This window comes from Buteo buteo, chromosome 12 (assembly GCF_964188355.1).
Source record: "Buteo buteo chromosome 12, bButBut1.hap1.1, whole genome shotgun sequence".
In the NCBI taxonomy this organism is placed as follows: domain Eukaryota; kingdom Metazoa; phylum Chordata; class Aves; order Accipitriformes; family Accipitridae; genus Buteo; species Buteo buteo.
The window spans coordinates 33,661,938-33,679,116 of NC_134182.1; the positions used below are offsets into that span (position 1 = coordinate 33,661,938).

Genomic DNA, 17,179 nt, shown 5'->3' on the forward strand with positions numbered 1-17,179 from the left:
AATGAGGATAAAAGCAGGGGAATTGAGCTGTGTGTGGTCTTTAAAACTGGACAAAAAAATGACATGCAACTTTTCTTCATTATATTATAAATGAATTGTCAATCTTTGCTATTCCTTAAAAGTATTCATTTTAAAAAAATCCCTTTAAAGAGTTTTCTAGTGATTTCCTATTTTCTTTTGGTAGAACTTTTAAACCAAAATTTCCTTCCTAGTTAAAATGATCTGGCCTGTATTCACTGTTTGGGTGCTTAGAGGTTGGAGGGTTGTCTTTTCATGTATCACGCCAAGTTGTCATGTTGTGTCGCCATACTGGGTATTACTATTAGAAACATGGGGCATGACACCTCATGCTTTACTGTAACGTCAGTGGTGTGTAAAAATGACGTTGCAAGGCTGAGAGCGAGAGGCAGCATGAGTTGCACGGGGAGTATCCCACGGTGTGTGTTGTCCGTGAGGGCCACAGCTGCTCCAGTGGAGATGGACTGTCTTGTTTATAGGAACATTCTAAATCTTATTCCAGGTTTTGACTCAGATGAAGAATTTGGGCCGTTCTGTCATCACACGCCGTTTCTAGGTGATGGTCTGGGATTGATGACTTTTGCCTTTTGTAAACTTTCTTTAATATTTCCTATGTTTGCACGTTTGCATGATAATGCAAGCTTCGGGCCTGTGGGGTGGTACAGCAAGGGGACAAAGGGCAAGGCAGGCATGTTATCGCCAGAATTTATACAAGCCTACAGACATGGATTTTGTTTGACAGAAATAAGTTAAATCAATCTCCACAGAATATGGATTATTTTTTTTTTAAAGACGACAAATTAAATCCTAATGAATGCATCATTTACTCCTGTTCTGTGCAATGATGATCTGCATGGCATACTTCTATTATGTGGTGACTGATGTATTTTGGCAACCACACTGTATATCCATAGGTAATTACATCTGTGCTTGTTAGATTATGTTCTACTGGAATCCAATGTAAGTAATAGCGTGCCTTAGTACTATATATAACAAAAACTCAATTGATAAAATAGTGTGAATTTATTGTTTTTTCAAGTATGCAGATTACCGTTAGGTTCTGCAAATACTTGAGACAGTAAAACAGTATGAAATGAACAGTGCAGATTTCTGAGGAATCTGGTGGCTTTAAGTCCATGGAAAATGCAAACCTTTTTGCTGAATTATTATTGTCATTGGTTGTGACCCTGAATTCTCAAAGGGTTTTCTGCAGATTTCATCAAGACCAATTTACTGTTCATATCAGTATTAACTGGTCCAAACCAATCTGTCTTACTCTGCTGATAGACACAAAAATTTGCTTTGGGGTTGCCTTTGGATGCAGATGTGGGGAAGCCAACTAGTTGGAATATACTTTACATCTGCTGATTATCTTCAAAGCTGTGATGTAGAAACCTACATCCATTTCTCTAACTGAAGCAGGATAATGGCTGTAATATAGCCTTTTATTTTGTATATATGTCCAGCTTTAAACGTATCCTTACATTACTTTTTTACAGATCAGAGAGTAGCATCTTTTTGCACCTTGAATGATATGCAGCAAGCTCAGGGCTTGGAAGGAGCACAAGAGTTACCTTTGGATGAGAGTCCCACAGATGGAAAAGATTACCTTGAGGCTACTGGGTATGTCAGAATTAAAGCGTGTTTCTTACAAAAATATTTTAAGAAAAGATTTTCTCTTCATATTGCATGTCAGATTGCCTGTATGCATGTTTCACTGCTGTTTGATGGCAGACCTGTTACCTTGACTGATCATGTCTTTAATTCTGAAAAATGTTGTTTCTTGGAATCGACCTCTGAGCAGTTCTGTCTAGAAAATTTGTAATATAGTCAGATAAAGAAGTTCCCTCGCTAGAATAGGCCTCTAATGTAGTACAGTTAGATGCAGAATTCCAGCTAATCAAATCTTTCACTGTATTCCTTCTATACAATAATTTGTGTTACGCCTATTTCTATTTTCATTTCAATAGAACCAATAACAGGAGCTCAACTCTGTAGTATGCAATAACCCTAACTGCAGCAAATGTCTCAAGCCTTGGAACAGGTGTTTCTACCTATCTTTTGCGAGTTGCAAATCCATTTTTTTTTTCATTTGTACAGAAGTAAATTAATCAAGAGAACCTGTAACTGAGGACTGCAGGAAATTTTCATGCCAAACTGCCCAATTCTTCAGATTCTTCCCAGTGCTCTGGGAGAGATTATTCTCTTTTTTTTTTTTTTTTTTTTTTACTTTTTTTTTTCTCACCCTGTCTTCCCTGCTGTGAAGAGTATACTTGTTAAAGACACAGATTCAACAGTATAATCTGTCCACTAGCATGCTTTAAAAGAAGAACACATCTTTGGTTTTGCTCTTCAGCTGCAGGAAGGGAAGAAGAGGAAATGGAGGGAAAAGTCTTCTTGCTTGTTAGACTATCACATTTTTAGTTTGAACCAATTTTACACAATCTATATGGTAAAGCGCATTTATTGTAATGACTTCTAAGTCCACATCTTTCCCTAGTCTAGTGATCAGTAGGGGATTGCAAAAGACTGGTAAAGATGTTCCACTTTAGCATTGGCAAATCTGTCAGATTTGTGCACTTGCTTGAAGCAGCTGATTCAGCTTTGTATATAAAGCTTCTCTCTTCAGCTTCTCTCTTCTAGACAAAATGATTCACATTATGGCTAATTTCATCTATAAAGTCTATGAACCTGTCTCCCATGGTGCTCATTGTCATGCAGGAAAGAGAAGCTATTCACAGTATTTTCCTGCTGTCATGCATTTGATTAACCTGTGGCAATATTTCATATGTGTTGACCTTTAAACAAAATATTTGTCTCCATAAAGCCATAGGTTTATCCTTCACTGGAAATGACACAACTGCAGGCCAGACAAAAGAACTCTTAACAGCTCTTTTGGTTTACAATAATTGCTGCTGCAGCTTGCTTCAGATTAGTACAGTCCTTATCAGAAAGCAGCTTGTTAATAAGCGTGCTCGGCACACCATTTAGCAGCAAGTTTGACTTGCACTGTGAGGGTACGTGCAAATAATTCCTAAAACATTCCTCCTTAAAATCATTGTAATTTCTGCCTGATTTGCATGAGAGGCAGTGTCATATTTCGGATATTGCAGCAATGGGTTTATGTTCCAGTAATAGTCTTTTGCTGATGCTGGTTTTGTCTGTGTTTTCCTAACTATGCCTAAACTGATTTGTTTCCTTTGCTGTCACTAAATGTTTTACTCTGCAAAACCCGGGGAATAAAATGTTTTTTGCTAACCCAGAGTGAAGGTAGTGGTTTACTTTACAGGGAACATGCTCCAAGTACTCTGACTGGGAAAGTAAACCAGCTAGAAGTCATCCTCCGGCAACTACAGACCGACCTGAGAAAGGCAAGAGATCATTAGTGATATTATTTCTTCCCAGTTTTAATAGTTGTATTTTTATGCAGAGTTCATTCAGGGCTTGAGAAAAGTACATCAGTTAAGCTAGCTAGTGTAATTAATGAATGGTAGAGCCCAGGGGTTGATCAGAACACTAAGGTGCCCAAGGTCCTGTGGGAATGGTTATGTGAACAAGCTGCTAACTAGTTTATGGGTCTTTACTCCAGAGTAACTGTCCTCCATATAGTCATACCTCAGAAAGAACTAGTCACTCTATCGCCGTTTATGGTACCTTGGATTTAACAAAGGATAGGGATATGGACACAGGCACTATTGCTGAGTAGTTAATGCTCCAGATTTGTCATCCTCGTTGACTTGTGGTATCTTGATCATGTAACAATGACTTGCTTTGTGTCTCATTTGCTGACTAATTTCTGAGCTGGAGACAATGCCAGGACTGGTAGAAATGAGAGTGCTTTTGTTAAGAAAATAATCGTGTAAAAGAAAATTTTGAAATTAGATATTTTTCTTCCTTAGCGTATGCTTGAAATTAGTTTCTTATGTTATGACTTGGGCTCTCACATATGATTTGTAATAGCTAAAAGCTTCTTATCCTTTTAGTGCTTGATTATTTTTTTTTGTTAAATGGAGTAAACTATAATTTTTGTATTAAAGTAGCATCCAGTTTTCTTTTTAGCTTGCAGTATTTTCTCAGAATGAATTAATTACAGTTAGTAGTCAGAACAGATTAGGGAGCTCAACAAAATATGGCGGTATGACTTAACAACAGAAATAAGTGCTGTCGTCATGACTACTCACTTTACTCAACTTGTATCTTTGTTAACCAGGAAAAACAGGACAAGGCAGTTCTCCAAGCAGAGGTACAGCATCTGAGACAAGATAACATGAGACTTCAGGAGGAGTCTCAAACAGCAGCTGCTCAACTGAGGAAATTTACAGAATGGTTTTTCAATACGATAGACAAAAAACCCTAATGACTGGGCCTCTGGAAGATACTTATTTGAACAATATAACAGCTGTATTTTTTGAATTAGCGGGGTAATAATTTCACTGTGTTCACAATCCATTTTAGGTGTTTCTGCTACATTCTCTATCCAGCTTTATTCATTTGGAAAGGAGAGAGAACTGTGGTAATCCGTCTTTAAATTCATATGAAGAAAGCAGAGAATAGCAGATATTTGTTTGTGTGCAGATGAATGTAAAAAATCCTTAGTGTCATTTTAGACATTTTTAGAAGATGCTCTGGCTGGGGCTTGCCTGAAGAGGAATATTTGGGATTTTAGTTCCTGCATTTCAGGTGCGCTGGTGAAGATGTTAAAGCAATTTACATTAGCTTGGGCTTCAGTATTGTAAGATAAAAAGAATAACCAGACATATACTTTAATGTTTAAAAGGTGCTCTATTTTTTTGTATGTACAGTAGGTTTATTTCCACAGTCCACATTGTCATAGCAATAAGAATGGAGGTATAGTGAATAGTCACAAAGCTGTGTTTATAAAATGTTAGCACTGATGTGTTTAACACTAGTTTGGATGCAGATACATTAGAGATTATTTATTTGCAGGAACAAATGGTGCCTGAATATAAACAGTGTTCTGATTTTCTAAAAATACACATGCCTTGTAAATGGCTCACTGGGGTTAGCCCACTCCCAACTTCAGTTACTTTTGTATAGTTGATGTTCAGCTAAACAGTTATACTGCTTAACTATTGAAATCATGTATGGTGTGAGCCAGCCAATCAATTGTACAATGCCAAATTTGTTTATCTTTGTACAGAAGCTTTGATCAAGTGTCTTGTATTTAACACCTTTATTTAAGCTTATTTAACCTTAAATTGTTGTTTTTATAAAGTTTGTTTTATCTGCACTATGGTGAGGTCAGTTGGTTGCAAGTTGTAATATTTTTAGCTTGCCAAGACTGTACTGAGGAGTTCTAGAAAATTCTAACAATTGGATGCTGCTAGTACACAATTGATTTGTTTGTATGCTTTAACATTTTTAACTGTTTAATTTGAAATGAACATACATCCTGCTTTTTTAATAAATGTTAAAAATCTAAACCTGAATTATTTTATCCTGTATTATCTATAATCACTGTCATCAGTAATATCTCAGGTTTCTGTTCAGCCCACCCTCTAGGTTCTCAGTCCAGAGACAGTCCAACGCCCCAGAGCTCTCATGATCCCTTGTTACCAAGGGGGGATTGTCAACATTATCAAACTTAATTTCTTTCATGTGTCCTGTCCTATAGCTGAGGAGGTAGCTTCATGGGTCAAGGAACAAAAGCTGTTTGGGCTGTTCGCAGGCATTGATTAGTGACCTAGGAGAAAAAAAAAAAGTTTTACCCAAAAATATGTCCTAAAGAAAGTTTCCAAAAGGGGTCTAGTTTTCTCATATTACTTTACTTCAGTTGTAGCAGCAAATAGCTTGCCGTCTTCTTGTGCCTGCAGTTGAGGATTTAATTGCAGTGTTAGCATATGTGAGATGTTTTGTTTGTAGTACTGAGCTTAAAGTCTACACCAAAAAAGTACAGTTTTGCAAAATGAAATGAAGCTAATGAGCACATTTGAGTTACCCTTCTGAGAGAAAAAAAAAATAGTTCAAGATCATGGTTGTATCCCAGTTTCCTTTTAACAGCTGAATGCGTTCAGGCAAACCTGCAGAAAACTGTTGAATAGTTAAAAAATATATCCAACTGATGCAAGTAAAATTCTGTGTCCATTGTTAGGGCACACTGGCTAAGAAGTGTTTTCCAAGTTGAACAAATGTCTGCCTGCTCTGTAACAATTGTTCTGAATGACTGCTCTTAGGAAAGGTTATACATGGGCAGATAATCAAGGCTTTGGTATCCTTACATTCATATGAAAAAGACTATTTTGTCGTTGTATTTTTCATCAAAAACTCTGACTTTTACATACCAAATGATATCCATTAAGCTGTATTAACAGGGTAATTAAACATGGCAGTCATGTGTTACACTAGATTCTGATTTAAGCACCTTGCAGGAGTCATTAGCAAACCCATCTGGCTGGAGACCTTGCCAAATAACAGTGCTGAACAACTTGGGCAATTTGTCTGTGAGCTTGTTTCTGTGAGGGTTGGTTTGTCCACTTTGAAAAGCCGTGCTAACTGAAATGAATTTGAGAATAAGCTTGTTCTGAAGGGATGCTATTAGGTTTGTGTAAGAGTTTATAGTCCAATATTCATTTTAGCTCTTTATCTCTCACTTACTGAAAACAAGCGTTATTATAACTACCTGCACAAAAAAGATTTTCAGTAATTTTCTTTCTTCTTTTCTTCTTTTTTTCTTTTTCCTGCTGACAAAAGCAGTTGTGTTTGAGGCACATGGTTCTTCCTTGAGTAACTTTCATCATGGGGAAAAAGTTTTTAGTCTGGCTGTTACTGGTTTAATGACATGTGAATACAATACTTACCAGAGACCATAATACAGTTTTGGCATAGGTAAAGGACATGGACCTGTTGGAGCGAGTCCAGAGGAGGGCCGTGGTGATGATTCATGGTTGGACTCGATGATCTTAAAGGTCTTTTCCAACCTAAATGATTCTGTGATTCTATGATCAGAGGCCTGGAGCACCTCTCCTATGAGGACAGGCTGAGAGAGTTGGGCTTGTTCAGCCTGGAGAAGAGAAGGCTCTGGGGAGATCTTATAGCAGCCTTCCAGTACCTCAAGGGGACCTACAGGAAAGATGAGGACGGACTCTTTATCAGGGAGTGTAGTGACAGGACAAGGTAATGGTTTTAAACTGAAAGAGAGTAGATTTATATTAGATATTAGGAAGAAATTCTTTACTGTGAGTGTGGTGGGACACTGGGACAAGTTGTCCAGAGAGGCTGTGGCTGCCCCATCCCTGGCAGTGTTCAAGGCCAGGTTGGATGGGGCTTGGAGCAACCTGGTCTAGTGGAAAGTGCCCCTGCCCATGGCAGGGGGGTTGGAACTGGATGACCTATAAGGTCCCTTCCAACCCAAACCATCCTGTGGTTCTATGACACTTAACTGGACATTTTAATGAACTGGTTTTTAAGACTAATCCTCTCAGAGACATTTTGCTAACAAAAATACTTGTTTCAGACATGTGCAGACAAAGGCTAAGTCTACATAAGCAACTACTGTTGAGCACTAGGAAAATTTAGAGTGTTGCAAACCCAGGTTTTGGGGGTGGGAGGAGATTTTTCAGGGTCTTTCTTACTGGTCCCATGACTGGACACCTTTTCATCGTATGTTAGGTGGGCTCTGGCTTAGCTTCATCTGGAAGCTCTGTGCTCTAAGACCAATCCACATGAACCAAAGCAGAGTAAGTGGGGATGATTGGGAAATTCACTTCAAAGATGTGTTTGTGATCTGAATTAAAGCAGTAATATGGAAGTGTTTTAAATGTCAAGAAAGTCTTCCCAGCACAGCAGGCTGTGCTGTGAAGTACTGAGATGCAGAAATCAAACATGTGAGCCAACACAGGTGTTTACTTCTGTAAAAGGGTCAAATACAAATCCTGGCAAAATTACAAAATGCTTTGCTTCTGCCTTAAAAGTGGCACCCTAATTTATATGTAGATCCTTATTGAAGGGATCCTTACTGAGACATTTCTCACAATGTGGACTGTATTTTATTGTGTACAGTTTTTTTCTGAGACCACTATTACAAACATAAGGGGTAATTTTTGGTATTTTTTCTGTTCCTGAGAGCATAGTCATACTGTGGTTTAGGCGTGTAATAGCTTTATACAGAAGCTATCTACGTCCTCTGTGTATTATTAAATATAAATTCTCAAAGTAGTTAATCTTTTTTGTGCTTAAAATCCAGTTATGTGGGAAAAATGTTTGAAATATTTGTAATACAAACTAGCTTATTGTAGAGCAGTTGCTTGGGAAAACAATTTTCAGTCTGGAAAAAAAGAAGAGAATTGCTATGTGCATTATGTTGGTGCAGCATTTCTTGAGCTCTCAGTGCTGACTGGTTCTAATATATAAGAAAGTCAATGAAACTCAGGAATTGGTGGTGTACAATTTGAAACCATTAGAACCATTAATGATTGCCAAAGCAACTTATTCTTCACCCCAGCTTCTCTCTTCCACAGCAAAGTCTAAAAGAAAAAGAATGTCTTTCAACTCAAAAGCAAACAAAAGCTTACTTCTGTGTGTTTGGGAGCAGATTGCGCAAACTGAGAGGGAAGGGTATACTTTAGTAATCCTAGAAACAAATTTGTGAGGAATATAAATCTAAATCTCATCTCTTTTCTCAATGTACACAAGCTGTATTTTTCATTCAATTCCTCTCACTTCCTTTATTTCACTCCCTCACCACGTTCCCTTGCTTTTCTCTCAAGAAGAATCCAATGACACATGAACCAGAAGGAAAATTTCTGCAATAGATCCCTGGTCTGGACAGCCAGGGAGAGGTCTGTGGGGGCTTAGACAAAGCCATAGAGAGGCAGAGCCTAAACGTTTTGAGTCTTTGCTCCTATGTTGTTCTCCACAGTGGCTGCAGAACAGAAAGCGAGGCAGGTACAATTCCATGCAGCCTTGCAAATGTAAATATTGGCTGTTTTGCAGACTCTGGTGTCACTCACTGTCTTACCACGGTACTAGATTTCTGAATCAGTTTTTGAGTCATGGGTAAAGCAATCAAGCAAGAATGTGTATTGCCAAAATAACTGTATCGAGCAGATTTCCAAAAGCTTCACCAGGGAAGCAATTTTATTATTTTTTTTTTTAAAAAGGGGGTGGGGGATAGAGAAGACATTTTCTTGGGTTTTATTTTGATACTCCTTTCAGACAGACAACCAATGTTGCTGGCTATTGCACCAACTTATGGGAGCATAACAGGACCAGAGACTGGAATGAACAGGCCAAATTGCTCATAGCTTTCCATTTTAGAAATCACTCAAAGGTTTCAAACATATCATTGTTGGAATCCTATTTATTTTATTGACTTCTCTAGGGAAATACTTTTATGTCCTTTCTTCCATTTTTTTAACGTGAGCCTTTTCCCTCTGCTAACCATTGATATTTAAAGGCTTCTTTGCTATATAGCATCACAGAATTAATCTAGCAGTAGTCGTATTGACCTTGTCCTCATTGGAACAAACTGGGACTGATTGATAGATGAATGATACAAATGTGTTAGTTTTGAAGATAGGCTATAAATCTATTTCATGTTTTTCTTTGTTCCTGCTCTACAATAGCAAATCATTAAATCTCAGAAGCTGAAAAACAGCAGATGGGCATTTTCTGATCAGTGTCATAAAAAATTAAAAAAAATTCTTGAATATGCTGTTGATACTAGTTCAGGTGTCCTTGTGTCTAGACATCAGCTGGAGGTGTGTAAAATAAATCTGAAGAGAGATGATAGAAAGTAAGGAGACAAAAACATGCCATGTCAGAAAGTGGGACATGCAAAGTGCACCAGTAGTAATGATGGGCGTTACGTGAGTTGTGCTTTTACTGGTGCCAGATGACTATGTCCGAAGACGAGAACTTTAATAAATTAGGAAATTTTCATGTAACTTGTTTATCTTTTGTAAATCCACTGTTTGGAACCCAGAAAGCAAGTGTGAGAATACCTCAGGAAAAACTTCTGTCATGAGTTAGCCCTGACCAGAAATCTGGGAGAAAGTCTGCAGTAGTCGGATAGTTATGACTTAATGTCTAAGCAGTAGGGCTTGGTTATACTGAACCCATATTTAAAGTGTTAGAAGCTCATTCCTTTTCGTCCTTGATTCCTGTTTTGAAACTGATGAAAGTGTGTGACTATTTGAGTGACCAAAGCTGTTAATAATAGAATAAATAAGTGACCCTAGAGTTGTCCAGTAGTAAACCGTAGTCTAGCCATCTGAGGTTCTTGTTACCACTAACACTGTAGTCTTGCTTTCAGCTCAGGTGTAACTTTGATTGATAGAAAATATTTTCTGAAGATTTTTTTTGTGGAAGCCTGAGATATCTGTGCTCTCATCAATGCTGTGTTTCTCCCTCTAGACAGATGTTTTATTCAAGGTGATGGATGTTCCTTTCACAAACCCAAGATGCAGTGTTTCTTTTCAACAAGAAATGTTTCTTGTGTGTGTAAGAACAGTGCTCCAGGAAGTATATTCCACCACTAGTGCAACTCTTAAGCTGTTTGTACTCAAGGTTGACTATCCATCTTCTGTCACACAGCTCCCAGATTCTTGGTCTTCCCTTCCTTTGCCAAGAGCTGACTTTCTGAGAGCAGGGGTTTCAGTAAAAATAAGCACAAATCAAAAAGTCTTTCAGACTTGCAACACCTTCATTTTGTAGGAAATGCAGGGGTTTTTTTAAAGGTACAAATATCTTGTTCTTTTCTGTGCCTTCTCCTGTCAGGAAGCTTAAAAAGGAACTTCAGGGTGTCTCGGGGCTTGAGCAATTCAAAGCCTGTTTACTGAAATGCTTGTGTATGAGTAGGGGATCTTAAACATAAGCACTATTTAATACAAAAATTTGTTCAGCATGCTTTCAGTCTGCATACAGACCAGAGGCGGCCTTGTTTCCAGTGATGGAAATGCTGTTCCATCAACTCCAGTCCATGTTGGCTTGGACAATGAGGAATGAGTAATCTGCTATTCAAAGGAGAAAGCAAACAGTGGGCTCATTCCTATGTATTTTAATGTCACATAGCTAACAGAAGCTGTATATCATGTAACCAGAAAAGCTCTGAATGGCACCGTTAAATTGGACTGTGCTTTGTGGGCTGGGTGGCTGATGTCTTTGAAAATATCAGCAAATATATTCAATTCCTCAGGTGTAAATCAGGTTTAATATAATTGAAATTACTGAAGAGAGTAAAACTGGGAAAAAGAATCAGTCTCTCTGTGTGGAATGGTGAATTACATCCAGACTGTGTTTAAAAATGAGGTCAAGTGATTAGACCAAAAGCAGGATGTGAAAATAAAATTGAAGTCTTTCTTTATTAACCATGACCTCAGTAGTCCACAGTTTTTTGGCTCATTGATTTCTAATGTTAATGTGTTTTAAACTTCTTACTAAGCTCTGAAGAATGTTCTTTCAACAGAACCATATCTATTAAATGAGTCATTTGCTCTTTAAAACTAGATAGCTTCACAGCACAGCGTGCAGTAAGCCTCCTAATGTCTCGCCAATTGTCCAGCAAGATTGTTGATATTTATGCAGAGAAACTTTAAAGGGATGCTGACAGGAGAGTTTCATCATCTGTAAATAGCCTTATTAAGGTTCATGCATAAAATCCTCTTGGATTCCTGAAGTGTGAATTCTTGCTAAGACTGTGTCAGTACCTTCCTACCTTCCCAGTCCGTCCTAGTTTGTTGTTACAGAGCAACCCAGAGTTGTTCAGCTACTGATATTTTTTTTTAATAAACCAAACATGAAATAGAAGAGACTCTGAAAGAAACCTAAGCAGAGAAATCAATCTTCAGACTAGCACAGATGAGCATCCTTTCTAAATGTTTTTATAACGTCATAGAGATGCTTTCTCTCTTAGAGAGAAAAAGAGAGAAATAACTAAGCTTGCATATTTAACAGGCCAGTGTATAATTCCTGACTGCACCACAGGTTCTCTGTCAAGCCATGCAGACAGCAAACCACATTGCAGTGAATGACTAACAATATGGTAATAATGACTTGCCCACATGTTTTACAAGAAATGTTACAGATGTCCTCCATAAAAATCACTATTTTTCATCTCTAGGAAAGTTCTCAGAAATACCCAAGCTGCATTTTTTAAAGTGATGGGGAAGTGCTCCCTTATTCTTCATGGTATGAACCCCTTCGTCAGTGTTGTGAATGAGAGTGAGATCGCTGAGCTGTCCTGACAAGAAACGGCGATGCTCCGAGGCATCAGAGGCACAGATATACCTGCACCTTTTCCTCGGAGGGAATATGCCTGAAATAGCAAAAGGGCATCCAGTCTCTAACGCTTGATTTGATGAGAATTCAGGTGAGAGCAAGGTAATTGCTGACACAGAGACACTGATCTTCTGATGGAGACAAATATATTTTTTTCCTAGAGTTCACAACCAAATCTTTGCTCCATGCCCATGAGGGTTGGCTTTTTCCTCTTGCTCATACTGTGGAGCTTTGAGCAGCTTCCCGGATTGCACAGTCCTGCCTGACACCTGAGGAAAATGTCATTTCTCCTGGCAGCGTGCTGGTTACTTGTGAGTCTTTCTGTTACAGGCAGGACCCCTGTTCCTTTCTGGAGTCTCCAGCAGGCTACAAGCTCCCTGATCTCTATCGCTGCCCTTCCTCCAGTGGCTTTCACCTGCCCCCTGTGCTGCAGCAAGCTGCTTGCTTGCGTGGCAGAGTGAAGCAGCCTGCCTTTCTGCTGTCCTCCTGTAGCCTTTTAAACTGTCCGTAACATGCAACACGCATGCAGTGAACAGTGAGCAAATGCTGGGTGCTGGGCCATCTTGTCTCGACCGTGCTTTTGCTAAGAAAGGTTGGACCAGATGATCCCTGAGGTCCCTTCCAACCTGGTATCCTATGATTCTATGAAATACGAGAGATACTATCCTTCCCGCTTACCTAAGTGATTTTGAAACATTTGCTTGCGGTCATGTAATGATAACTCTGGACAATCTGATGTTACCAGTACTAAGCACCAACTGTGGACTGCAGCTGGAAATGCAGGAAATAGTGTGGGTTTGAAAAAATGTAAACAGCTTAGTCTCATTAAAGTCATCTACAGGGAGAAGCAACACAAGTGACTTCAGATAGTTTGAGGAAAAACTATATTCCTCGGCCAACTGGTCTGCACTGGCTAAATAGGATTATTTTTTTCTTTTTCTATGTGGTTTTATTTTTTAACAAACTATTACAGAAGCCCTGAGATGATTCAGAACTTGATTGTAGAACTTTGCCTAGTGGCAGACAAATAATTCAGGGTTCCTAGGTTATTTTGGAAGTAACCATAGGACTTATATTCAATGTGCATGAAGTATCTTTTCTGGTGGTCAAAGCAGTTGACTGTACAGCTGAAGAGCTATCCCTTTGAAAGTATATTTAACCCCCAGTATGTATAAGGTATTGTACTGTCGAAAAAAGCCCTCCTTTATGAACCTTGTATGTCTGGGGCTTTATATTCCAACTCCGAGCAGGAAATATGGAGAACTCTGATTTTTAGTGAGGCTGCTTTTTGTTCTCTTAAAATTATCTGATGACCTTAAACTTGCTAAGGCAACATTGCCAGAAAAGCAAACGCTCTCTCTCTCATTTCTAAGTGCATTTTCTTCATTTGGCCTGTATGGATTTGCAGGGTCCAGAGTCCATTTTTCATACATGCATAGGCATTTTTTCCTCCCCTGTGAGCAACCACATTTCCTTTTGAAGCTGTTTCAGTTACTGTCAATTAACAGGACTTATAGTTTGTGACAGAAATGTTGGCTGGAAGGAATGTCTGGAGGTCATCCTGTCCAACCTCCTGAACTAGCACTGCCACTTTACCGGGTTAGGGATGGCTTTGTCTAGCCAAGTCTCATAAGCCTGCAAGGACAGTGATTCCACAACCTCCCTGGGTACCCCATATTATTCCCCAGTAAATTTTTTTTTCCTAACGGCCACGCAAGCCACAGTCTGTGGTTGTTGCCCCTTGTTATCAGCTGGCAGCAGCAAGATTTTGGCTGTTTTGTGTGGGTAAATGCCTTACAAATAATTGTAGACCACTATTAAATCATCCCTTAGTCTCTTCTTCATCAGATTAAACAAGGCCAATTCTCTCAGCTGCCCCTTTTTGGCCATATGCTTAAGGCCCCTGACCATCTTAGCAATGCTCTGCTGTTCTCTCTCCAGTTTATTACCATCCATCTCATACTGGGAGTCCAAAACTGAACACAATATTCCAGTTGAATGCTTACCAGTACGGTTAATTACCCCATATATCCAGGGACATGCAGCGTAACTGTAGTTCCTGCCACTTCCCTTCCTTTTCCAACCAACCCCAATGCTCTTTGGAGATGCAGCAATGTTTTTTCTGTTACATCTGGGATTTTGTTGGCTATGGTTTGAGGACAAGAGATGCTTTGCTATTTATGTCATCCGTGGAGGTGGCGACAAGGGTAAAAGACATCCACAGATGCACACATGGTCCTGATAGACACAATAAAAAATGTTGGTGTTGGGCAGAAGTTGAAGTAAAAAACACATACGTACACCTTCTGTGAGATCCACATTAGCTGAAACTCCCCAGAGGAGTGTGGTTACTGAAAGGAAAATAACCTCCTTTAGTTTAAGACTGATTTCAAACAGGCTGTTGCTATTTGCTGCAAATCCAAGAAGGGTGCTGGGTAGCAATCCTTTCACTTGTCTTTCTACTACCGATTCCCAAGGGAGATCAGTCCGGATGAAGCCTCCTACATCTGAACTCATCATGTACATTTTCTTAATAGCTGGAGAATGATAACAAAGGTTTGCAGAGGGTGGTTCAGCTGAACAATATCCCAGAGCTTCTCTGAAGTGAGTCACCCAGTGACAGACCCTCTTTCTCTCTCTTCAACGTGAAAGGAGCACTGAAAAAGGAGCTCAGGTGTAGAGTTCTGCAGTACGGTCTGTTTTCCCGAGTTTTTTGTTGTTCATCACTTTTGTTGCCTTTAATGTTTAAATGAATGTTTATGAACATCTTGAACAAAATGAGAAACACCCTGACCTGCTTTAGCTAGCAAGCAAGATCAGTGTTTGGATTATTTGAAGTCAGTCCTGGTTTGTGTTCTGCACAAGGTATTATCCCATTTTGAACAAATGAGGAGATGTGAGAGATGCTCTCACATAACTTATCTTGGCTCAGACAAATCTGAAGCATTGTTGGATGTCTCAGTAAATGATATCTGATCATCTGGAAACAGATTTTTATAACCCAGGATTTCTATCCTTTTCAGACGGGTTATAAGGAGCACAGTTCAGCTGGATTCAAGCTGGTGTTAAAGTAGAATCTAGCAGAGGCTCTAATAGAGTATCTAATAAATAAAGAGACTTTGAGCCTGATCTGCCAGTGTGTTATTCTAGTTTACTTCTAGAGTAACTCAATTCACTTAATGTTATTATACTTTATATTAGCTTCAAACTAGAGCTGCTCATTGTTGAATCAAGTCCTGTCTTTTGATCAAGATACAGAGAACTGTGTTTTTAAAAGTGCTGAAGTCTTTGTTTGTTTGTTTTGGAAGATGTTAAAACAAGTTAAAGAAAATTAGTTCTAGGCTGAATATTTGTATGACAAGTTCTGCCTACAGCAAATCACTATGAGTGAGCTGCAGATCTCTAAAAATAAGATTTAAAATTGGAATGTTTATGCAAGTCTTAACGCTTGTGGTACCAGTGCATGTTGCCATAATAATAAGTGGAATAACAGAGTGTTGTCACACTGCGTTGAATTTCTGACCTCTGATTTGTCTTGTGAGACAAATGGATCCTCGAACATTAAGGCCGTAAAGGATTTTCTGAATATAAATGTTTTCTGGATCCTTAGAATGAAATTCAATATGCTACATGATTCAAGTAACCAATAAATGAATTCATTATTATGATCACTTTGTAAATTACATTAGCAGCAAAGCAGAAGCACCATCAAACAAAAAAGTAGGTAATAACAGGGATTTTTTCCTATGCCTTTGTCTTACACTCTACAGATGAAAGTTTCTAAAGAGCAAAAATGTACAAAACCCAATAACTGTGTGTAGCAATTAACTCCTGCTGTTCCAGAGGATGTTATTTCTAATGCACATCAATGTGAAACAGTGAACTGTTTCTGGGTTTGCCCCCTCCAAAGGGGGCCATCAGTGGCCAAATATAGCAACTGTAGAAAATATGTTAAGGGGAGTTGTGCTTTCTCTGTTACTTCAAGGGTCGCGGGTGCTCAGAGCCCCTCCGGCTGCACAGGAAGCAGAGGAGAACGGGGACGACCGAGATATGTCAGTACATTTCTGCCCCCATGGCACCAAGATACCGAATCACCTCTGAATCTTCTTCATACTCTTTCAATCATGCTACTGGAGTTGTTTGGATCGTTCTTCAAGGTAATGGAAATTTTGCTGGGGAGCAGAGCCAGGATCTCAAGAGCCAGAGTAGCTGAAAGAGCAACAGGTCTACTTGCCTTTCCCTCTTCACACTCTGGGCTCCCTTGCTGCAGCCTGGGGTATGTGCCATAGATTTGAGTCCCAGGAGGCTGGAGAGCCTTAGCCACTGACCTGTAGAGAGGTTGAAGGCTCCTCCACCTCTCCTGTTTATACCTATGGAAGAGTTTGGCTGGGAATATCGTTATTTTGATTTACTAACGTGGGGCTGTGCTTGGGGCAGGCCACGCTGCTGCACTGGCTGAGTTGAGTCTCCTTTCTTCAGAGCCTGGAGAGAACTATCTATGTGCATTCCCTAAACAGAAATGGGTGTCCAAAGACACTGCCTTCAGTCTGGCAGGACATGCCTTTGATGTTAACTGGTGCTGTAGCAGGAAAACTAGCCCAGCTTTGTGGAGCCTGGAGTTCTGTCCCTCCTTCCAGAAACCAGAGGGCAGAGCATCTTTGGTTTTGTTGACAGAGCCCCTTACCTCAGAGGTGACAGTACTGGTGCCAGGCACTGGCTTGAGGGGTACAAATGACCCATAATCCAACAGTGATTATGGGAACAGTGTGTGCGATATCCCCTGTCAAAAGACCATATTTGTTTCTCCAAAATTAGTTGCTTTTTGCAAGACTACCCTTAGCAGATAAGTATTCCTTGTTTTACATGTATTTCTCCAGCAGCGTACCCAGCACAGAGTTTAGGAACAGTGATGCTATGAGATAGT

At 39.4% G+C, this 17,179-nt stretch overlaps 1 protein-coding gene across 3 annotated transcripts in view; it reads left to right on the plus strand.

Annotated features, from left to right (window-relative positions):
• SIPA1L2 (signal induced proliferation associated 1 like 2) overlaps positions 1 to 5,462 on the plus strand; it is a 150,338-nt gene extending 144,876 nt beyond the window's left edge. For 2 of the 3 annotated variants that reach the window (XM_075043280.1, XM_075043281.1), the window contains 3 exons: positions 1,518 to 1,641; positions 3,308 to 3,389; positions 4,229 to 5,462. In XM_075043280.1, coding sequence (XP_074899381.1) covers positions 1,518 to 1,641; positions 3,308 to 3,389; positions 4,229 to 4,375 — 353 coding nt within the window. In that variant the 3' untranslated portion in view covers positions 4,376 to 5,462. Of the gene's footprint in view, positions 1 to 520; positions 575 to 1,517; positions 1,642 to 3,307; positions 3,390 to 4,228 lie in introns of all 3 variants that reach the window. The other variant, XM_075043279.1, reaches the window with a different exon arrangement.
• Positions 5,463 to 17,179: the final 11,717 nt, after the last annotated feature.